Raw genomic sequence first — 23,849 nt, 5'->3', positions numbered from 1 at the left:
CTCCTTTTGATCTCCATCTTCGGGGCTCCATGATCATCATCGTCACCGGCATGACACCATGATCTCCATCATCATGATCTCCATCATCATGTCTTCTTGAAGTTGTCACGTCATATGTTACTTCTACTACTATGGCTAACGCTTTAGCAATAAAGTAAAGTAATTACATGACGTTTATGTTGACACGCAGGTCATAAATAAATTAAGACAACTCCTATGGCTCCTGCCGGTTGTCATACTCATCGACATGCAAGTCGTGATTCCTATTACAAGAACATGATCATCTCATACATCACATATATCATTCATCACATCCTTTGGCCATATCACATCACATAGCATACCCTGCAAAAACAAGTTAGACGTCCTCTAATTGTTGTTTGCATATTTTACGTGGCTGCTATGGGTTTCTAGCAAGAACGTTTCTTACCTACGCAAAGACCACAATGTGATATGCCAATTGATATTTACCCTTCATAAGGACCCTGTTCATCGAATCCGATCCGACTAAAGTGGGAGAGACAGACACCCGCCAGCCACCTTATGCAACTAGTGCATGTTTGTTGGTGGAACTGGTCTCACGTAAGCGTACGTGTAAGGTTGGTCCGGGCCGCTTCATCCCACAATGCCGCCGAATCAAGATAAGACTAGTAACGGCAAGATAATTGACAATATCGACGCCCACAACTACTTTGTGTTCTACTCGTGCATAGTAACTACGCAATAGACCTAGCTCATGATGCCACTGATGGGGAACGTAGCATAAATTCAAAATTTTCCTACGTGTCACCAAGATCTATCTATGGAGAGACTAGCAACGAGGGGAAGGAGAGTGCATCTACATACCCTTTGTAGATCGCTAAGCGGAAGCGTTCAAGAGAACGGGGTTGATGGAGTCGTACTCGTCGTGATCCAAATCACCGATGACCAAGTGCTGAACGCACGGCACCTCCGCGTTCAACACACGTACAACCCGACGATGTCTCCCACGCCTTGATCCAGCAAGGATAGAGGGACAGGTTGAGGAAGACTCTATCCAGCAGCAGCACAACGGCGTGGTGGTGGTGGAGGAGCATGGCAATCCTGCAGGGCTTTGCCAAGCACCACGGGAGAGGAGAAGGACTTGGGAGAGGGGAGGGGCTGCGCCAGGACATTGGTATGGCTGCCCTCCCACCCCCACATATATATAGGGGCAAGGGAGAGGGGGGAAGGCGCAGCCTTGGCCCTTCCTCCAAGGAAGGGTGCGGCTAGGAGGAGTCCCTCCTCCCCAAGGCACCTCGGAGGTGCCTTCCCCTTTTAGGACTCTTCCTATCCCTAATCTCTTGGCGCATGGGCCTCTTGGGGCTGGTGCCCTTGGCCCATATAGGCCAAGGCGCACCCCCTACAGCCTATGTGGCCCCCGGGGCAGGTGGCCCCACCCGGTGGACCCCGGGACCCTTCCGGTGGTCCCGGTACAATACCGATGACCCCGAAACTTGTCCCGATGGCCGAAACAGGATTTCCTATATATAAATCTTTACCTCTGGACCATTCCGGAACTCCTCGTGACGTCCGGGATCTCATCCGGGACTCCGAACAACATTCGGTAACCACATACAAACTTCCTTTATAACCCTAGCGTCATCGAACCTTAATTGTGTAGACCCTACGGGTTCGGGAACCATGCAGACATGACGGAGACGTTCTCCTGTCAATAACCAACAGCGGGATCTGGATACCCATGTTGGCTCCCACATGTTCCACGATGATCTCATCGGATGAACCACGATGTCAAGGACTTAATCAATCCCGTATACAATTCCCTTTGTCTATCGGTACGATACTTGCCCGAGATTCGATCGTCGGTATCCCGATACCTTGTTCAACTCTCGTTACCGGCAAGTCTCTTTACTCGTTACGTAACACATCATCCCGTGATCAACTCCTTGCTCACATTGTGCACATTATGATGATGTCCTACCGAGTGGGCCCAGAGATACCTCTCCATCACACGGAGTGACAAATCCCAGTCTCGATTCGTGCCAACCCAACAGACACTTTTGGAGATACCTGTAGTGTACCTTTATAGCCACCCAGTTACGTTGTGACGTTTGGCACACCCAAAGTATTCCTACGGTATCCGGGAGTTGCACAATCTCATGGTCTAAGGAAATGATACTTGACATTAGAAAAGCTTTAGCATATGAACTACACGATCTAGTGCTATGCTTAGGATTGGGTCTTGTCCATCACATCATTCTCCTAATGATGTGATCCCGTTATCAACGACATCCAATGTCCATGGTCAGGAAACCGTAACCATCTATTGATCAACGAGCTAGTCAACTAGAGGCTTACTAGGGACATGGTGTTGTCTATGTATCCACACATGTATCTGAGTTTCCTATCAATACAATTCTAGCATGGATAATAAACGATTATCATGAACAAGGAAATATAATAATAATCAATTTATTATTGCCTCTAGGGAATATTTCCAACAGTGGATGGTAATGTGACCATCTATAAGGCTCGGCTTGTAGCTAAGGGTTATCGACAAGTTCAAGGGGTTGACTACGATGAGACCTTCTCACCCGTAGCGAAGCTGAAGTCCGTCCGAATCATGTTAGCAATCGCCGCATTCTATGATTATGAGATATGACAAATGGACGTCAAAACGGCATTCCTTAATGGTTTCCTTAAGGAAGAATTGTATATGATGCAGCCGGAAGGTTTTGTCGATCCTAAAAATGCTGACAAGGTGTGCAAGCTCCAACGCTCAATCTATGGGCTGGTGCAAGCATCTCGGAGTTGGAACATTCGATTTGATGAGATGATCAAAGCGTTTGGGTTTACACAGACTTATGGATAAGCATGTGTTTACAAGAAAGTGAGTGGGAGCTCCGTAGCATTTCTCATATTATATGTGGACGACATACTATTGATGGGAAATGATATAGAATTATTGGAAAGCATAAAGGCCTACTTGAACAAGTGTTTTTCAATGAAGGATCTTGGAGAAGCTGCTTATATATTAGGCATCAAGATCTATAGAGATAGATCGAGACGCCTCATTGGTCTTTCACAGACTACGTACCTTGACAAGATATTGAAGAAGTTCAATATGGATCAGTCCAAGAAGGGGTTCTTGCCTGTGTTGCAAGGTACGAGATTGAGCACGGCTCAATGCCCGACCACAGCAGAAGATAGAGAAAAGATGAGTGTTGTCCCCTATGCCTCGGACATAGGGTCTATTATGTATGCCATGCTGTGTACCAGACCTGATGTAAACCTTGCCGTAAGTTTGGTAGGAAGGTACCAAAGTAATCCCGACATGGAACACTGGACAGCAGTCAAGAATATCCTGAAGTACCTGAAAAGGACTAAGGATATGTTTCTTGTTTATGGAGGTGATGAATAGCTCGTCGTAAAGGGTTACGTCGATGCTAGTTTCGACACAGATCTGGATGACTCTAAGTCACAAACCAGATACGTGTATATTTTGAATGGTGGGGCAGTCAGCTGGTGTAGTTGCAAGCAAAGCGTCGTGGCGGGATCTACATGTGAAGCGGAGTACATGGCAGCCTCGGAGGCAGCACAAGAAGCATTCTGGGTGAAGGAGTTCATTACCGACCTAGGAGTTATTCCCAATGCGTCGGGCCCGATGACTCTCTTCTGTGACAACACTAGAGCTATTACCCTTGCCAAGGAGCCCAGGTTTCACGGGAAGACCAGGCATATCAAGCGTCGCTTCAACTCCATTCGTGAAAATGTTCAAAATGGAGACATAGATATTTGTAAAGTGCATACAGACCTGAATGTCGCAGATCCGTTGACTAAACCTCTCCCTCGAGCAAAACATGATCAACACCAGAACTCTATGGGTGTTCGATTCATCATAGTGTAACTAGATTATTGACTCTAGTGCAAGTGGGAGACTGTTGGAAATATGCCCTAGAGGCAATAATAAAATGGTTATTATTATATTTCCTTGTTCATGATAATTGTCTATTGTTCATGCTATAATTGTGTTATCCGGAAATCGTAATACATGTGTGAATACATAGACCATAACATGTACCTAGTGAGCCTCTAGTTGACTAGCTCGTTGATCAATAGATGGTTACGGTTTCCTCACCATGGACATTGGATGTCATTGATAACGGGATCACATCATTAGGAGAATGATGTGATGGACAAGACCCAATCCTAAGCATAGCACAAGATCGTGTAGTTCGTCTGCTAGAGCTTTTCTAAATGTCAAGTATCATTTCCTTAGACCATGAGATTGTGCAACTCCCGGATACCGTAGGAGTGCTTTGGGTGTACCAAACGTCACAATGTAACTGGGTGGCTATAAAGGTGCACTACAGGTATCTCCGAAAGTGTCTGTTGGGTTGGCATGAATTGAGACTTGGATTTGTCACACCGTATGACGAAGAGGTATCTCTGGGCCCACTCGGTAATGCATCATCATAATGAGCTCAGTGTGACTAAGTAGTTGGTCACGGGATCATGCATTACGGAACGATTAAAGTGACTTGCCGGTAACGAGATTGAACGAGGTATTGGGATACCGATGATCGAATCTCGGGCAAGTAACGTACCGATTGACAAAGGGAATTGTATACGGGATTGCTTGAATCCTCGACATCGTGGTTCATCCGATGAGATCATCGTGGAACATGTGGGAACCAACATGGGTATCTAGATCCCGCTGTTGATTATTGGCCGGAGAGTTGTCTCGGTCATGTCTGCATGGTTCCCGAACCCGTAGGGTCTACACACTTAAGGTTCGATGACGCTAGGGTTATTAGGAAGACTTGTATGTGATTACCGAATGTTGTTTGGAGTCCCGGATGAGATCCCAGAAGTCACTAGGAGTTCCGGAATGGTCTGGAGGTGAAGATTTATATGTAGGAAGTTGTCATACGGTCACCGGAAAGGTTCGGGGGCATATCGGTATTGTACCGGGGCCACCGAAGGGGTTCCGGGGGTCCACCGGGAGGGGCTACCTCTCTCAGAGGGCCTAATGGGCTGTAGAGGAAAGGGAACCAGCCCTACATGGGCTGGGCTCATCCCCCCTTAGGCCCATGCGCCTAGGGTTGGGGGGGAAACCCTAAGAGGGGCGCCCCCCTTGCTTGGGGGGGCAAGCCCCCTTCCCTTGGCCGCCGGCCCCCTCTAGATCTCATCTAGAGGAGGCCGCCCCCCTTCCTCCTTCCCCTATAAATAGAGGGGCAAGGGGAGGGCTGCACACCACATCCAAGGCGCAGCCCCTCCCCGCCCCAACACCTCTCCTCCTCCGCAAGAGCTTGGCGAAGCCCTGCCGGAGTACTGCAGCTCCACCACCACCACGCCATCGTGCTGCTGTTGGAGCCCTCTTCCTCAACCTCTCCCTCCTCCTTGCTGGATTAAGGTGTGGGAGACGTCCTCGCTCTGTACGTGTGTTGAACACGGAGGTGCTGTCCGTTCGGCGCTGGGATCATCGGTGATTTGGATCACGACGAGTATGACTCCATCAACCCCGTTCTCTTGAACGCTTCCGCTCGCGATCTACAAGGGTATGTAGATGCACTCCTATCCCTCTCGTTGCTAGATGACTCCGTAGATTGATCTTGGTGATGTGTAGAATTTTTTTAAATTTCTGCTACGATCCCCAACACCTTGTGCTACCAAACGAGCCTTGTTGCGAATGATAATCCCATGAGCATCTTGCTTGTTCTTAAATATCCACTTGGTTCCAATGACATTGTGGTTCACCGTCGGCCTTGGCACCAATCTCCACACTTTGTTACGCTCGAAGTTGTTGAGTTCTTCATGCATGGCATTGAGCCAATCCGGATCTTCGAGTGCCTCATAGACCTTGTGGGGTTCGACACAAGAGACAAACGCGTGATGTTCACAATAGTTTGCTAATTGTCTACGAGGGCTTACCCCCTTTCTTAAGCTTCCAAGCACATTCATCATGAGATGATCCTTGGTGGAGAGCTTGGAAGCAACCTTGGCTGCACGACGCTCCAATTCCTCCTCGGGGGTGAGACGAGGAGTGGTCACTTGATCATCTTGAGCGTCGTCTTGAGCTTTTTCTTGATCTTGAACTTGCTCGGAGGAGGGAGCTTGACCTTGGGCATCACTTGATGTTACAACACCATCTTGAGATTGATCTTGCTCTTGGTCTTGTTCTTGAGGTTGAGGGCCCTCGCTATGTTCTTCGGAAGCGTGTGAGTCTTGGGTTGGTGAAGGTTCCACTTGAGTAGAACATTGTCCTTCTCCTTCGGCCACAAGGGGTTCCTCAATGGGTAGGATATGACCAATACCCATTCTTCTTATGTCTTAGGGAGAAATTTCATCACCTACATCACAAGTACCACTTTGCTCCACTTGGGAGCCGTTATTCTCATCAAACTCCACGTTACACGTTTCCTCAATAAGTCCCGTGGACTTATTGAGAACATGGTAAGCATGAGAGTTCGTAGCATAACCAACAAATATGCCCTCATAAGCTCTAGCCTCAAATTTATACAAACAGACACCTTTCTTGCGAATGAAACACTTACACCCGAATACCCGGAAGTACTTGAGGTTGGGCTTGTTACTGGTGAGTATCTCATATGGAGTCTTGTTCAAGCCTTTGCGGAGGTAGAGCCGATTATATGCGTGACATGCGGTGTTGATGGCTTCTGGCCAAAAGTTGTAGGGAGACTTGAACTCCGCCATCATGGTCCTTGCCGCATCCATCAACGTTCGGTTCTTCCTCTCCGCTACACCATTTTGTTGAGGGGTATAAGGTTTTGGAATATTGATGCTTGATTCCCTCATCACTCAAAAACTCATCCAAGGTGTAGTTCTTGAACTCGGAGCCGTTGCCACTTCTTATTGTCAAGATCTTTGCATTGTGTTGTTGTTGAGCTTCATTTGCAAAGTCAATGACGGTTTGTTGGGTCTCACTCTTCCTCTTGAAGAAATATACCCAAGTGTATCTTGAATAGTCATCTACAATCACCAAGTAATACTTTCTACCCCAAGACTATCAAAGGATGGAGGTCCAAAGAGATCCATGTGAAGGAGCTCCAAAGGCCTCTTCGAGTAGATGATAGTCGTGGGAGGGTGAGCCTTCTCATGTAGCTTTCCTTTGATGCAAGCACTGCAAGCACGATCTTTAGCAAAACTAACATTTATTAGTCCACGGACATGGTCCCCCTTGAGAAGACTTTGCAAAGATCTCGTATTGACGTGGGCTAAACGGCGATGCCAAGGCCATCCCACGTCAACTTTAGCCATTAGGCATGTCGCGGTCTTAGTGGGTCACTTCGAAAAGTTAATCACATAGAGACCGTTCTCGACATGCCCAAGAAAGGCTACTTTAAGAGTATTGCTCCACAAGAGGGCCACGGAATCAATATCAAAGAAAGTGGCAAAGCCCATGAGTGCTAGTTGACGAACGGAAAGTAAATTGTATGCAAGGGACTCAACAAGCATGACCTTCTCGATTGTAAGATCATGAGAAATGACAACTTTGCCGAGTCCCAATACCTTAGAAGACGAGGCATCACCCCACTCAACATTGGTGGGCATGGATGGAATCTTTTGCACGTCCACCACCAAGTCCTTGCTTCCGGTCATATGATTAGTAGCTCCACTATCGAGCAACCATGATCCCCCACCGGAAGTAAACACCTACAAGAGATCAATGCTTGGTTTTAGGTACCCATTTTGTAATGGGTCCTTTGATGCTAGTAACAAGGGTCTTAGGAACCCAAATAGACCATTCAATGTACTCATAAGGAGAACCAACAAATTTGGCATAAACATGCCCATCTCTAGCGCGGCACAACACATAAGAAGGGTTAAAGTCGCCGGCTTTGTTGGGAAGGGGAGCGTTTCCCTTCTTGGCATCACTATCCTTCATGGAGTTTTTCTCCTTCTCCTTAGTAGCACCCTCACCCTCCTTCACAAAGGTTTGCTTGAGAGGAGGAGGTCGTTTGGCCTTGTCATTCTTCTTCTCGTTCTTGGACTTGGGCACGTACCCAATCCCTTCCTTGGCCACCACTCCCTTTTGGTTGGTCAAGAGGTCGTTGAGGCTTGAGGGAGTCCTGGATTAGGGGGTGTCCGGATGGCCGGACTATACCTTCAGCCGGACTCCTGGACTATGAGGATACAAGATTGAAGACTTCGTCCCGTGTCCGGAAGGGACTTTCCTTGGCGTGGAAGGCAAGCTTGGCGATACGGATATATAGATCTCCTACCATTGTAACCGACTTTGTGTAACCCTAACCCTCTCCGGTGTCTATATAAACCGGAGGGTTTTAGTCCGTAGGACAACATATAGAACAACAATCATACCATAGGCTAGCTTCTAGGGTTTAGCCTCCCCGATCTCGTGGTAGATCTACTCTTGTACTACCCATATCATCAATATTAATCAAGCAGGACGTAGGGTTTTACCTCCATCAAGAGGGCCCGAACCTGGGTAAAACTTCGTGTCCCTTGCCTCCTGTTACCATCCAGCCTAGACGCACAGTTCGGGACCCCCTACCCGAGATCCACCGGTTTTGACACCGACATTGGTGCTTTCATTGAGAGTTCCTCTATGTCGTAGCCGTCAGGCTTGATGGCTCCTACGATCATCAATAGAAATGCAGTCCAGGGTGGGACCTTCCTTCCTAGACAGATCTTCGTCTTCAGCGGCTTCGCACTGCGGGCCAATTCACTTGGCCATCTGGAGCAGATCGAAAGCTATGCCCCTGGCCGTTAGGTCAGATTTGGAAGTTTAAACTACACAACTGACATCCGCGGGGACTTGATCTTAGTCGGATTCGAGCCATTGCCGAGCGCGCCGCACTGTCACGACGAGCAAGATCTAGCTCTGCCACCGAGCAGTGCCCTGGAGGCTGCACCCGCATCGGCTTCGACCCTTAATTCGGAGCCAACTGCGCCGATCGAGGATGGGTGGTTGGACGCCGCCTCGGGGGCTGCGATCCCAACGGTGATCGAGCCAAACACTAGCCCCGCACTCCGCGAGACTCGTGACTCCAAGGAGCCGGACTCCTCTCCGGACTCCGAACCCTCCGCGCCCCTGCCAATCGGATCCGATTGGGCGCCGATCATGGAGTTTACTGCCACGGACATCTTTCAGCACCCGCCTTTCAGCGATATTCTGAAGACACTAAAGTCTCTCTCTTTATCAGGAGAGCCCTGGCCGGACTACGGTCGGCAAGGTTGGGATACAGACGATGAATAAATTCAAAGCCCACCCACCACCCATTTTGTAGCCACTATCAACGATTTAACCGACATGCTCGACTTCGACTCTGAAGACATCAACGGTATGGACGCCGATGAAGGAGACGATGAAGAACCAGCGCCTATTGGGCCCCGGAAAGCCACCTCGTCATATGACGTATACATGGTGGACGCACCAAAAGATGACGACAAGGAGCGGAAGGACGCATTGAAGGCTTGTTCCCTCGAGAAGCAGTCAAAGCGGCGACGCAAGCGCCGCCCCAAATCCCGCCTCGACAGAAATAACGATCACACAGACCCAGCGCTGGAGCAGGGCGAACCGCTGCCGGACAACGGCAATCCAGATAATCAAACCGAACAAACAAATTCTATCAAGGATAATGGTCCGGACGACATAACGCCGGATAGGCACCCGGAGCAGTAGAATGCCCGTAAAAGGCTTGTTGCCACTGCGAGGAGTCTTAAAAAGCAGAAGCAAAGGCTCAAGGATGCGGAAGACACACTCCAAATCAGATGGAGTAAAATACTCAACACAACAGCGAGGTACGGCGACAATCGCCCCTCCAAGAGCTACCCAAAGCGGAAGCTGCTACCTGAATTCGATGAGGAGGCCTCAGACCCCCCACAATCAAATATCAAAGCAGCCACCTGGCCGGATAGACGACCCCTCTACCAACACAGAGCGGCATACAACGCCACTCACAATACAACACGCGACCCATGCGAGGGCTCGCACCCAAAGGACGGTGCAACAAGATCCATCTATGGACCACACAAGCGCGCCCCAGCATACAATGCAACACAACAAACATTCGAACAACGCAGTACACCCAACTACAGGGGTGCCGCACACCCCCCTATGTTTCACCGATGAGGTGCGGGACCATGAATTTCCAGAGGGATTCAAACCCGTAAACATAGAGACATACGACGGAACAACAGACCCTGGGGTCTGGATTGAGGACTACATCCTTCATATCCATATGGCTCGAGGAGATGATCTCCACGCCATCAAGTACTTACCCCTCAAGCTCAAAGGGCCAGCTCGTCACTGGCTTAAAGGCCTCCCCGAAAGCTCCATTGGAAGTTGGGAAGAGCTCGAAGACGCCTTTTGGGCAAATTTTCAAGGGACTTATGTCCGACCTCCGGATGCAGACGATTTGAGTCATATAACTCAACATCCCGGAGAGTCAGCCCGAAAGCTTTGGAACAGGTTTCTTATTAAAAAGAACCAGATTGTCGACTGTCCAGACGCCGAAGCCTTGGCAGCTTTTAAGCATAGCGTCCGCGACGAATGGCTCGCCAGACACCTCGGCCAAAATAAGCCGAGAACGATGGCCGCATTAACAAGCCTCATGACCCGCTTTTGCGCGGGTGAGGACAGCTGGCTAGCCAGATGCAGCACCAGCGACCCTAGTACATCTGAAGTTAGAGATGGAAACGGGAAATCATGGCACAACAGCAATAACAAACACCGGAATAAAGAAGACAGCACGAAGGGCACGACAGTAAACGCCGGATTCAAAAGCTCTCGGCCAGGTCAAAAGCCGCCCTCTAAAGGCACCAGGGATGAACTGTCCAACCTCAACAAAATTATGGACCAAGTATGTCAGATCCACAGTACCCCTGGTAAACCTGCTAATCATACCCACAGAGAATGTTGGGTCTTCAAGTAGTCCGGCAAGCTCAACGCCGTACACAAGGGGGAGGATACACCAAGTGAAGACGAGGACGAGCCTCCCAAGCAAGACACTGGGGAACAAAAGAAATTTCCACCAGAAGTCAAAACAGTAAACGTGTTACACGTGATCAAGGGAAAAAACAACGCGGCACTCCCAGGAAAATATACCCAAGTGCCTGTCACCGCGAAGTCCTGCCACTGGTCGTCTCAGCTGATCACTTTCGACCATCGCGATTACTCAGCAAGTATCCAACATGCAGGATGGGCTGCCCTGGTATTAGACCCAGTAATTGGCGAATATCACTTCACACGAGTCTTGATGGACGGTGGCAGCAATCTAAACCTAATATATCAGGATACAATCCGCGGGATGGGGTTAGACCCAACAAAAATTCGCCATAGCAATACTACCTTTAAAGGAGTAACGCCAGGCCCAGGGGCTCGTTGTACAGGCTCCCTCCTACTACAAGTTATATTCGGCTCCCCCGATAACTTCCGTCGCGAGCATTTAACCTTCCACATCGCTCTGTTCTAAAGTGGCTATCAAGCACTGCTCGGACACGAAGCTTTCGCTCGCTTTAATGTAATACCACACTACGCCTCCCTCACACTCAAGATGCCCGGTCCACGTGGCATCATTTCAGTGAACGAAAATATCAAGCGATCTCTGCGCGCCGAAGAGAGTGCGGCTGCCTTGGCAGCCGCACACTAAAGGCGCCCGGACCAGTGAAAGCATCCAATAGGTCATCAAGACCTCAGACACAACTAATCAAGTCTGGCGCCGCTATTTATACCGAATAAATGGTCACACCCCTAGTTGTCCATACAAGGGGCTCAACGCGCGCAGACAAGTGGCAATTTTTTCTCATCTTGAATTATACATGGTTTTTTTAAAAACTACCTTTTTGCACGACAACTTTTTCACCTAAATTCCTCTCTTTTACAGACGATCATCGTGCTACACCCATCCAGGATACAGCACAACGGAGACACAGGCGCAGACATGCAGCAGGGACCCGCTCCAAGGATTCTTTTTAGATTAAGACCCTGCGTAAACCTTTTTTACTGTCTCTTGTTGATACATATCCACCGTTGAGAAGGATGCTGACGTCTTGACATGTGGCCACGCCAGAACAATGCACGTACCTGGACACAAGGGGCTTCTTACAAAGGCCATTATTTAGGCCCGATTTATACCACAAAGACCGAATACCTTAGGGAGTGTTCGGCATCGCGAGTTTGGACTTATATGCATCAGCTCCGAATCATTATCTTTGGTCAAATGTTGGGTTTGCCCGGCTCCTGTGTTTTGGTGCCTTACGTTCCGCTTTACCGGCTAAGGTAGCACCAGGAGAACTACTTCGATTGTGCCCTGGTTCATCCGGACGAGCACCTCAGTAGAGAAAGCCGAAAACTGACTGTCATGATATAGCGTGAGACTGGTCAACCACTCGATGACCTGTTGGAATGTTAGAATTCCTCCACCTTAACTAAGGGCCGTTTTCCGGCCAGGCATGTACGCACCCCGGGATCGGGAGAGTGCGGAGCCACCAGGGGCTATTTAGTAGCCCCACTGTCAAACTCCTATGGCTAAGTGAAAGTGCTAAAGCATTATAGTCTGGTTGCCTCGCTCGCTCCGCTATCACCTCCTTAATAGGACCAAGACGTTGGGTTAAGTGTGAACGCGTGTTTTTTGCGAGCACCTCCGCATTATATGCGTGGGGGTTGAAGCCGACGGCTGCAATCTTTCAGGTTATACACATGTATACATAAACGGCCGCCCAGGAGGCATCATATTACTTTCAGGCAAAAGTATAAAAATAGCCTTATAAAAATTTATAAAAGCATTTCGCTTACAATGAGATTACATATCACTCAAACACAATATTTTTTGAGCACTGGGTCTCTATCAAACGAGCACCCTCAAGAACTTCTTCAAAGTAGTGCTCAGCAGCCATTCGACCTATGGCCGAATCCCGCGCTGCAACAGTGGTAGCATCCATCTCCGCCCAGTATGCTTTAACACGGGCAAAGGCCATCCGTGCGCCCTCTATGCACGCCGACCACTTCATCGCATTAATGCGCGGCACCACGTCAAGGAACTGCTGCACCAAGCTGAAATAGCTATTCGGTTTTGGCCTTTCTGGCCATAGCTGATCCACAACAGACCTCATGGCGAGTCCGGACAACCTATTTAGTTCGGCCCATTCGGCTAATTGGTCAGTCAATGAAAGCGGACGCTCGGGAGAATGGAATTGTGTCCAAAATAGCTGGTCCACTTCACGGTCCGTCTGACCCTGGAAGTACTTGGCCGCATCGGCAGCGCTCGCCGCCAAATCCATATACACATCCTCTGAACTCCACAGCCGATCCAGAGAAGAATACCGTGGATCTCCGAACTTCCTCCGCAACATAAAGGATTTCCCGGCTACAATATCCCCGGCTTCCCGCAGCTCCTCCTTCTTCACCCTCATAGCAGAGCGAATGTCTTTTCTCGTCGCAGCAGCCTTCTCAAGGTCCGATGCCTTCGCTAGGTTTTCCTTTTCAAGAACCCGGCAACGGTCGGTGGCGGCTTTTAATTCTATGGCCATCTTGGCCATCTTATCTCGGCTCTCGCCATGCGCGGCCTTCTCGGCTTTCAACTCTTCGGCCGCCTTCAAAGCAGCCGCATTACCAAACCTCGCTTGTTCCTTGGCTCGGGCAAGTTCTGCCCGCAAGGCTTCAACAGTGGCAGCTCCATCTGCAGTCACAACATATTAAAGATACTGGCATCATGCTGCTCTTACCATGTGGCGTTTATCAGATAATGACACTTACCCTGTGCCTCGTCAAGCCTTTTGTTAACAAGCTCGATGTCGGCGTCTGCCGCATCCAACTGCCATTTTAAATGGGCAAACTCGCTAGTCCGGCTAGCCACCGGAGCTTTCATCACCTGCACATAGAGGCAGTATGGTTATTACCTGGGAATATGATCCTCTGTTCGTCGTCGTTTCCGACGACAACTAGAGTCTCAGGGGCTACTATCTACATAGGGCACACCTAGCATGTGCAGGACTATCATACATTATTTTACGTATCTCAAAGCCTGTCAGTAGACTCATAAAAGCTTCATGCAATCCGCTTTCAGCGGACGAGATTCTCTCCATCACCGTATTCATCAGCACATAGTGTTCATCTGAGATGGCCGCTCGCCCCACCAACTCCCTCAGAACATCCGATCGCACACCAGACGGTGCCAGACTCTTTTGTCCGCTCTCTTTGGGAGCCGGTCACTGGGAGCTTCGAGGGTCAATGGGATTATCTTCTGGCCTCACCGGACTCGGAGAGGCTCTTCGCGACGACACTTCGGGGTCGCCCGCTTCCGGAGCGGAGGGGTCCAGAGGAGGCGTTTCGCTCTCCATCATCTCTGGAAGAAGATCCCCCGAAGACAAGCTCATTTGGGAGGGGCTAAGGCCTGAACTGCAAAGATATATGCGGTGGTTATTTTCTCAGAAGAAAAATATGGCATACCTGTACCATTAAAGTATTTCGGGTCACTTACGACTCGCTTGAGAATTGATCCCCCCACGGACTTTGTGCGGCAAAAGCACCCCCCAAGGTAGGACCCTCTGTGGGAGACTTCTTCTCCCGTTTGGAAGCTTCGGCTTCCGAATCCCCGGGCGCAGTCCTTTTCCTCCTCTGGTCGTCTTCCTTCATGGAGACGCTCGCTCCCTCGGTTAGAATGGGCCGCGTTGGGGGCCCGCGTCCGCTCGGATTATCCTTCCCAGTATCTTCCTTCAAGGGCTCCGGGCAAGGTGTGACCTGGAGCATCTTTTCCAATACCGGATTGTCCAAACCCTCAAGGAGGGGGGCCGAACACCGAATCAACTTCGCCTTTTTAGCCAGTCTTGGTCAAAAAGCGAACTCTCAGAAATAACTTTGTAACAAATGAGAGATAGTATGTTCGGCCGAAAGATTCCTTACTTGTTCGGCGGCGCGGTTACTGCTCAGGCTCACGTCCTCGGTGATTTCCGGACACTCTACCTGAGGTCCGAAGAATGACTTGTACATCTCCTCGTGCGTCAGGCCGAGGAAATTTTGAATGACACGCGGTCCCTCGGGATTGAACTCCCACAAGTGAAGGGGCCGGCGTTTGCAAGGCTGGACTTGACGAACCAGCATAACTTGTATTACCTCAACCAAACTAAAATCTCCATTGAAGAGATCTCGAATGCGGCTTTGCAGTATAGGCACGTCCTTGGCTGGACCCCAGCTCAGACCTCTGCTGATCCATGACATCAGTTATGGGGGAGGGCCCGAGCGGAAAACAGGGGCGGCCGCCCACTTGGCACTTCTAGGAGCCGTGATGTAGAACCACTCCTGTTGCCACAATTCAGACACCTCTGAAATGGAACCTTTGGGCCATGGAGCTCCCGTCATCTTGCATATTGAGGCACCTCCACACGCTGCATGTTGCCCCTCGATCATCTTCGGCTTTACTTCAAAGGTCTTAAGCCACATGCCGAAGTGAGGGGTAACCCGGAGGAAAGCCTCACACACGACAATAAATGTCGTGATATGAAGAAAGGAGTCCAGAGCTAGATCATGGAAATCTAGCCTGTAATAAAACATCAAACCCCCGACGAAAGGATCCAGAGCAAGGCCTAGACCTCGGAGGAAGTGGGAGACAAACACGACATTCTCGTTGGGTTCGGGGGAGGGGACGGCCTGCCCTCGGGCAGGCAGCCGATGCAAAATCTCGGCGGTCAGATATCTGGCCTCCCTCAACTTTTTGATGTCTTCTTCTGTGACGGAGGAAGGCACCCATCGGCCTTGAAGGCTAGATCCGGACATGATTGAAGGTTTGGAGCACCTGACCTGAACTTTGGGTGTTTGAGCTTGAGGTGGGGGAAGGATTCGATTGAGCACGGGAGGGAAAAAAATAAAAGCCTTGTCCCTTTATAAAGAGGGTGAATATCAAGCGTCCTCTCCGTGGCCGTTTGGACTTGCCTATAATCTAGGAGTCCTAGAAGCGGTTGGGTTACCCACTCCCTTATTGATGAGAATCCCGGAATAAGGGGACACGATCTCTGCTTAACAAGACGTGCCAAGGAAACTGCCTCGCATGACACGCTGAGGTGGGATAATAAAACGATTCGGATAAAGGCTTGGCCGTGGTGTGTCACGCTACGGAATACGTCAGCAGATTAGATTTGTGTAAAAATTATTCTCTCTATGGCAATATGTGGAAACTTATTTTGCAGAGCCGGACACTATCTTTGTGTTCAAAATCTTCTATGAAGTACTCGGAGGAGGAACCCGCCTTGCAATGTCGAAGACAATCTGCGCGCCGGACTCGTCGTCATTGAAGCCTAGTTTAGGGGCTACTGAGGGAGTCCTGGATTAGGGGGTGTCCAGATGGCTGGACTATACCTTCAGCCGGACTCCTGGACTATGAAGATACAAGATTGAAAACTTCGTCCCGTGTCCGGAAGGGACTTTCCTTAGCGTGGAAGGCAAGCTTGGCGATACGGATATATAGATCTCCTACCATTGTAACCGACTTTGTGTAACCCTAACCCTCTCCTGTGTCTATATAAACCAGAGGGTTTTAGTCCGTAGGACAACATACAGAACAACAATCATACCATATGCTAGCTTCTAGGGTTTAGCCTCTCTGTTCTCTTGGTAGATCTACTCTTGTACTACCCATATCATCAATATTAATCAAGCAGGACGTAGGGTTTTACCTCCATCAAGAGGGCCTGAACCTGGGTAAAACTTCGTGTCCCTTGCCTCCTGTTACCATCCGGCCTAGACGCACAGTTCGGGACCCCCTACCCGATATCCACCGGTTTTGACACCGACAAGGCTCTTCTCGCCTTGTATGCAAGACACAAGACATTTCTCAAGTTGCACCTTTAGCTTAGCGTTCTCCTCAACAAGATGCACATGCTCACAACACGGGTTAGTAGCATTTTCATTATCAATTAACATCATATGAGGAAAGGTGGCTTTCTCCTTGGTTAGCTTTACTTGGAGTTGATCATGAGACTCTTTGAGGCTAGCATGAGCACCCTTCAAGACCTTGTGAGCCTTGTCAAGTAGATCAAACTCCTCTTTGAGCCTAACAAGATCAACGCCAAGTTCGGCCTTCTCGGAGTTTAGCACACGAGAAACAATGATAGCATGATCAAGATCTTTCTTTAACTTAGCATGATCATCGTTGTGTGACTCCTCAAGAGCCAAACGAAGACCACACTCTTCCTCAAGAGCATGGGAAAGATCTGAAATCTCATCGGCATAGTCACAACTATGCCCCTCCATCTTGGAGATGGTATCTTCATGAGACTCGATCACGTCATTGGCTTCACCAAGTTGTTCCAAGAGAGCAACAAAATGCTTCTTGGATTTACCCTTGAGTTTACCCATAAAGGACTCAAACTAATTTTCTTCCACATTAGATCCCTCATATTCGTCAATGCAATCCGTCAAGGAAGGATTATTAATGATGATAGTTTTGATGTTGGGAGTTACCTTGTTGGTGGATTTAGCCATGAGGCACTTGGCGGTGATGTTCTCATTGGGTGAGTCGAAGAGAGATATTCGTGGAGTTTTTGCAATGGCAACGGAGGCCATGGCAACCGACTCACCATCTTCATCATCATCCTCATCCTCATGGTACTCTTCTTGAACCACCAAAGCCTTGTGAGGGGTTTTCTTGATGAAGTTGCTCTTGTTGGGGAAAGACTTGGCTTTGTCCTTTCGAATGAGCTTGCCACCATTGTCTTCCCTCTTCTCATACGGGCACTCCACAACAAAATGACTCACATTGCCACAGTTGTAGCAAGTCCTTACACGTTGCTTGCTCTTCGTGCCACTAGAGTTTTTCTTGTTGAAGTTTGGCCTTGAGTTTTTCTTACTCCAAAATTGCCTTGAAGCAAGTGCCATGTGTTCATGATATGCATACTTTGTATCTTCGGGATTGCTTTCCTCTTCTTCCTCTTCTTCTTCTTCAACGCAAACCTTGGCCTTCAATGCAAGGTTGGGCTTCTTTGCCCTTTGAGAATGAAGCACCGCATTGTCGGCGGTCTTGTCCAAGATGTTCATAGCCACAAACTCATCCAACACTTCACTTGAGGTCAAACTGTGGAAGTCCAGCCTTTGACGAATAACGGAGGACATGGCCTTGTGGTAAGGAATCATTGCCTTGAGGAATTTGCGCTTGATCCAATTGTCATCCGTATCCTTGCTCCCGTGATCTCGGAGTGAGACTGCGAGTTTGGTTACTCTCTGATAAAGCTCACGAGGTTCTTCATCTTCTTTCATTGCAAACTCATCAGCTTCATCTTGCACTACTTCATAGTTGGAGCGTTGAATGCTTGCGCTTCCCCGGTAGAGAGAAACAACACAAAGCCATGCATCTTTCGCCAAGGCGAAAGGCCGAAGATGAGGTAGATATTCGAGTGGAATAGCATCTTGGATGATGAAGAGAGCATTCTCACTGAATTGATTATCCACGGCTCCTCGAGGAGTGAAGTTGCTTGGATCATGCAGATGGAAACCTTCTTCAATGATTCTCCAAAGATTAGTGTTCAAATGATTTAAATGTCGCTTAAAGCGATAAACCCAAGAATCGAAGTCCTCATTTTTCACAATCTTAGGGGGAGGACCGACATGATTCAAATGAGTGGAAGGAACCGGTCCACCATAAACAAGTGGTGGTTCCACATGAGCAAAGATGCCGGTGCCATTTTTACCACTAGAAGAAGGAGCCTTTTCACTACTAGCTTCCCCCTTGTCGGAGATAGCATCCGTCACCTTGTCAGTGGGATCACCCACTTTCAATGGTGCGGTGGAGAGTTTAAGCCCTTCAATGAATTTAGTAAACATGCTTTCAAGAGGTTTTCAATGTCTCCAAGGCCACATTGAACTCCTCACGAGAGATCGAGGTTCCCCCATCGCCCGTAGACGAGATCGGATTCACACCGGAGTGTTCCTCCACATCGTTTATGGTATCAACCATACTCTTCGGACGGCAAAGTCCTTAATAAAGAGATGAGGCTCTGATACCAATTGAAAGGATCGATATGGTTGACCAGAGGGGGGGTGAATAGGCAACTAACAATTTTTAAACTTTTCTTTACCAAATTAAACTTTGCATCAAAGTAGGTTGTCTAGATATGCAACTAGGTGAGCAACCTATATGATGCAACAACAACAAGCAAACACGCAAGCAAGAGAAGTAACACTAATGAGCTTGCACAAGTAAAGGTAAGAGATAACCAAGAGTGGACCCGGTGAAGACGAGGATGTGTTACCGAAGTTCCTTCCTTTTGAGGGGAAGTACGTCTCCGTTAGAGCGGTGTGGAGGCACAATTCTCCCCAAGAAGCCACTAGGGCCACCGTATTCTCCTCACGCCCTCACACAATGCAAGATGTCGTGATTCCACTATTGGTGCCCTTGGAGGCGGCAATCGGGCCTTTACAAACAAGGTTGGGGCAAACTCCACAACTTAATTGGAGGCTCCCAACGAAACCACGAAGCTTCACCACAATGGAATATGGCTCCGAGGTGACCTCAACCGTCTAGGGTGCACAAAGCACCCAAAGAGTAACAAAATCCACACAAGAAAGTATGGGAAGCAAATATCCTTTGGTGGAGGTGTAGATCTAGGTCTCCTCCTTCAATCCCTAGCAAATCAACAAGTTTGAGTGGCTAGAGAAAGAGATCGGGCAAAGAGAGCTTGAGTGGCATTAATGGTGGAAAGAGAGAGGTTAGAGGTGGATGTGGTAGGTGGAAGAAGCACCCTTATATAGCAACCCTAAAAATCCAACCGTTACTATGCTCTCAGTGCTGCAGCGGTACAACCGCTCCTAGTCCCGGTACAACCAGGACTCATAGTCTACGTGCAGAACCCTACCAGGCGGTACAACCGGGCGACCAAGCGGTAGTACCGGTTAAAAAGAACAACCGGACCAACCGCCCAGCCACCGCCCAACCACCGCATAGGAACATAATGTTGGAAATATGCCCTAGAGGCAATAATAAAATGGTTATTATTATATTTCTTTGTTCATGATAATTGCCTATTGTTCATGCTATAATTGTGTTATCCGGAAATCGTAATACATGTGTGAATACATAGACCACAACACGTCCCTAGTGAGCCTCTAGTTGACTAGCTCGTTGATCAAAAGATAGTCATGGTTTCCTGACTATGGACATTGGATGTCATTGATAACGGGATCACATCATTAGGAGAATGATGTGATGGACAAGACCCAATCCTAAGCATAGCTCAAAGATCGTGTAGTTCGTTTGCTATAGCTTTTCCGAATGTCAAGTATCATTTCCTTAGACCATGAGATTGTGCAACTCCCGGATACCGTAGGAGTGCTTTGGGTGTGCCAAATGTCACAACGTAACTGGGTGACTATAAAGGTACACTACAGGTATCTCCGAAAGTGCCTGTTGGGTTGGCACGAATCGAGACTGGGATTTGTCACTCCGTATGACGGAGAGGTATCTCTGGGCCCACTCGGTAATGCATCATCATAATGAGCTCAATGTGACCAAGTGGTTGATCACGGGATCATGCATTATGGTACGAGTAAAGTGACTTGCCGGTAACGAGATTGAACGAGGTATTGGGATACCGACGATCGAGACTCGGGCAAGTAACGTACCGATTGACAAAGGGAATTGTATACGGATTGATTGAATACTCGACATTGTGGTTCATCCGATGAGATCATCGAGGAGCATGTGGGAGCCAACATGGGTATCCAGATCCCGCTGTTGCTTATTGACCGGAGAGTCGTCTCGGTCATGTTTGCGTGTCTCCTGAACCCGTAGGGTCTACACACTTAAGGTTCGGTGACGCTAGGGTTGTTGAGATATTAGTATACGGTAACCCAAAAGTTGTTCGGAGTCCCGGATGAGATCCCGGACGTCACGAGGAGTTTCGGAATGGTCCGCAGGTGAAGATTTATATATAGGAAGTCAAGTTTCGGCCATCGGGAAAGTTTCGGGGGTAATCGGTATTGTACCGGGACCATCGAAAGGGTCCCGGGGGTCCATCGGGTGGGGCCACCTATCCCGAAGGGCCCCATGGGCTGAAGTGGGAGGGGAACCAGCCCCTAGTGGGCTGGTGCGCCCCCCTTGGGCCTCCCCCTGCGCCTAGGGTTCAAAACCCTAGGGGTGGGGGGCGCCCCACTTGGCTTGGGGGGCACTCCACCCCCCCTTGGAGATGGCATCTCCTAGGGCCGGCGCCCCCCCTAGGGGTCTTATAAATAGTGGGAGGGAGGGAGGGCAGCCGCACCCTATCCCCTGGCCTCTCCCTCTCCCTCCTGTGACACTCCTCCATCCCCCTGTGCTTGGCGAAGCTCTGCCGAGATCATCGTTGCTTCCACCACCACGCCGTCGTGCTGCTGGATCTTCATCAACCTCTCCTCCCCCCTTGCTGGATCAAGTTGGAGGATACGTCTTCCCAACCGTACGTGTGTTGAACGCGGAGGTGTCGTCCGTTCGACGCTAGGTCATCGGTGATTTGGATCACGACGAGTACGACTCCATCAACCCCGTTCTCTTGAACGCTTCCGCGCACGATCTACAAGGGTATGTAGATGCACTCCCCTCTCCCTCGTTGCTAGATGACTCCATAGATTGATCTTGGTGATGCGTAGAAAATTTTAAAATTCTGCTACGTTCCCCAACAAGAAGGGAGTCACCCCTGAGTGCGGTAATCGAGCGGTACCGGGCCGGTGCAACCGCATGGCCTCGAGCGCTCGGGCGGCTAAGTCATGAGCGGTATAACCGTTCCGGACCCCGGTGGTACCGGTACGACCGGACCAACCGGGCCACCACCGCACGAGTACCGCATCAAAACAGAGGCCAGATCGGTACTTGGGCGGTGCCTGGCCGGAACAACCGCCCTAGTCCTTGTTGAGCATTGGCGGTACCACCTCCCGGAAGCAGCGGTACAACCGCTCGAACAAAGCTGGTCAGCGCCAAGACCCAGCGGTACAACCGCTCCGGAGAGCGGTACAACCGTTGGAGCCCACAGTAGACAGTAGGAAGGAAGGGGAAGACAAGAGAGGGGTGAGGTAAGTGTACATGAATGGATACCGCCAACACTTTCCAATGTGGATTCCCTCTTGATAGTACGGGTTCCCTATGACCAAAAGAGATAAACAAACGTGTAGAAAACATCGTCTTCGATCCTTTTTTCTTCAAAGAGAATAGCTAACCGAAGAAGACCTAAAACCGAAACCTGAAACACTTAGCATAAGATTAGGTCAATAAAGGGTTGTCATCATCCTCCAAAACACAAAGTAGGGAAATGACCTTACAATCATCCATGCCACTTGTGTCCATGAGTCGTGTTATTTTTCTTTACAATCTATCGATGAGCATTACACATATTGTGCTCTTACCCGATGTGTGCCTGCCTGATGGTGCTTTGACCCACTTTCTTACTACAAACTTTCTAAAACTTGAACTAGTATATGAAGCCCTTCCGGCGCTCCACATGGTATTGTTTCTTTGTCCCACCATGGCAAAATTTTTTTTGCTAATGGGGCCCCAAATCAATGGACAAAAAAATAGTGGCTTATGCCAGATACAACCTCCACGAGAATCACCACATCTCATTAGTTCACTCCCTCAATCTTCACTTGGTTTGCGTTCTCGCATCTTCTCAACCAAGAGAGGCAAGATCATGGTAATACGTGTGGAGATAACTATATGGAAACCACCAACTAACGTGGGAAATTTACTCATATAAATTCCTCGATAACCCCCTAATTTACTCGGCACACATGCATCCCCGCGCGATTACGTATACAAAAGCCTTGCATGCCCTTTCAGAGAGAGACACCACGATTAAACCGCGCATTGCACACAATAGAAAGCTATTGATTTCCTCGATTAACTAAGCACTATAACCGAGGTGGCCTTATAAATACCAGCGGCCTTCGCCGGCCCTCTGGTCCAACAAACCCGGACATAGGAAGTATACATCAACTCCTGGACCTATATGGGAGTTGTCTGTCCAAACACACCATATTGATGCATGCTCCATTTTATTTTACCAACCGTTAAAGCAAAACAATGTGATGGGTAACTCCATAACATTCTTACTAGTTAGCCTTGTCCACGCGGGCTCTTGTCGACCCCTTGAATCATAACAGACCCAGTTCGACAACGACATGATATCATCACTCTAACTTTACCGTCCTAACTGACCTTCGTCACCTTTTTGCCTTATCGAATCGTCGTTGGCCGACGGAGCATGGGGAGTGGACCGCCGGAGGAGAAGACACTAGTCGGCCCTCGAAAAAAAGAAAAAGAAAAGAGAAGGCAAGGGCAAGTCACGCATGTGGCAAGTCGCCGGACATCCTCGACCGTCGGAACAGGTCGCGTGCCTTGCCTTGCCTAGCCGATGCGAACCGGCCTACCTACCTAGTATTAAGGCCAACCCAACCCTGGCGCCGCACCGTACGCACGCGCCCCGCCCACCGCCGCCGGCCGACGCCATCCACAGATCCGATCCCACCCCACCCCAAACCCTAGCGCCAGCCACCCCCAGCTCCTGCCGTCTCCTTGCCGGCTGGCCAAGCAAGCAGAGCAACACAAGCAAAGCCAAAGCCGATTTCCCCACCCGCGAGAGATCTCGCGCAAACCCTAGAATTCCCCTCCCCCCACCGGCGACTCGGCGCGCGGCCATGGATCCGGCCCCGCCCTACGACCACCGGCGCGGCGGCGGCGGCGGGCACTACTACCCCGCCCAGCAGCACCACCACCACCACAACGGCGGCCACTTCGCGCCGGGAGGGGGCGGCGGGCCCGTGCGGTCCAGGCACGAGCAGTACGACCCGTACGAGGCCTTCCCGCCGCCGCCGTACCACCACCCGCCCCCCTCCGACCACCACCCGCGCCTCCACCACTACCACAACCAGCAGC

The 23,849-nt window shown here is 49.6% G+C and overlaps 1 protein-coding gene across 1 annotated transcript in view; it reads left to right on the top strand.

Annotated features, from left to right (window-relative positions):
- The first annotated feature begins 23,611 nt into the window (after positions 1 to 23,611).
- The window catches only part of LOC119334020, a 9,191-nt gene continuing 8,953 nt past the window's right edge, over positions 23,612 to 23,849 (top strand). The window contains exon 1 of the mRNA XM_037606696.1: positions 23,612 to 23,847. Within this exon, the coding sequence (XP_037462593.1) occupies positions 23,612 to 23,847 (236 nt within the window). The remainder of the gene's footprint in view (positions 23,848 to 23,849) is intronic.

This window comes from Triticum dicoccoides, chromosome 7A (assembly GCF_002162155.2).
Source record: "Triticum dicoccoides isolate Atlit2015 ecotype Zavitan chromosome 7A, WEW_v2.0, whole genome shotgun sequence".
Classification (NCBI taxonomy): Eukaryota; Viridiplantae; Streptophyta; class Magnoliopsida; order Poales; family Poaceae; genus Triticum; species Triticum dicoccoides.
This window is presented reverse-complemented; position numbering and strand designations above follow the sequence as displayed.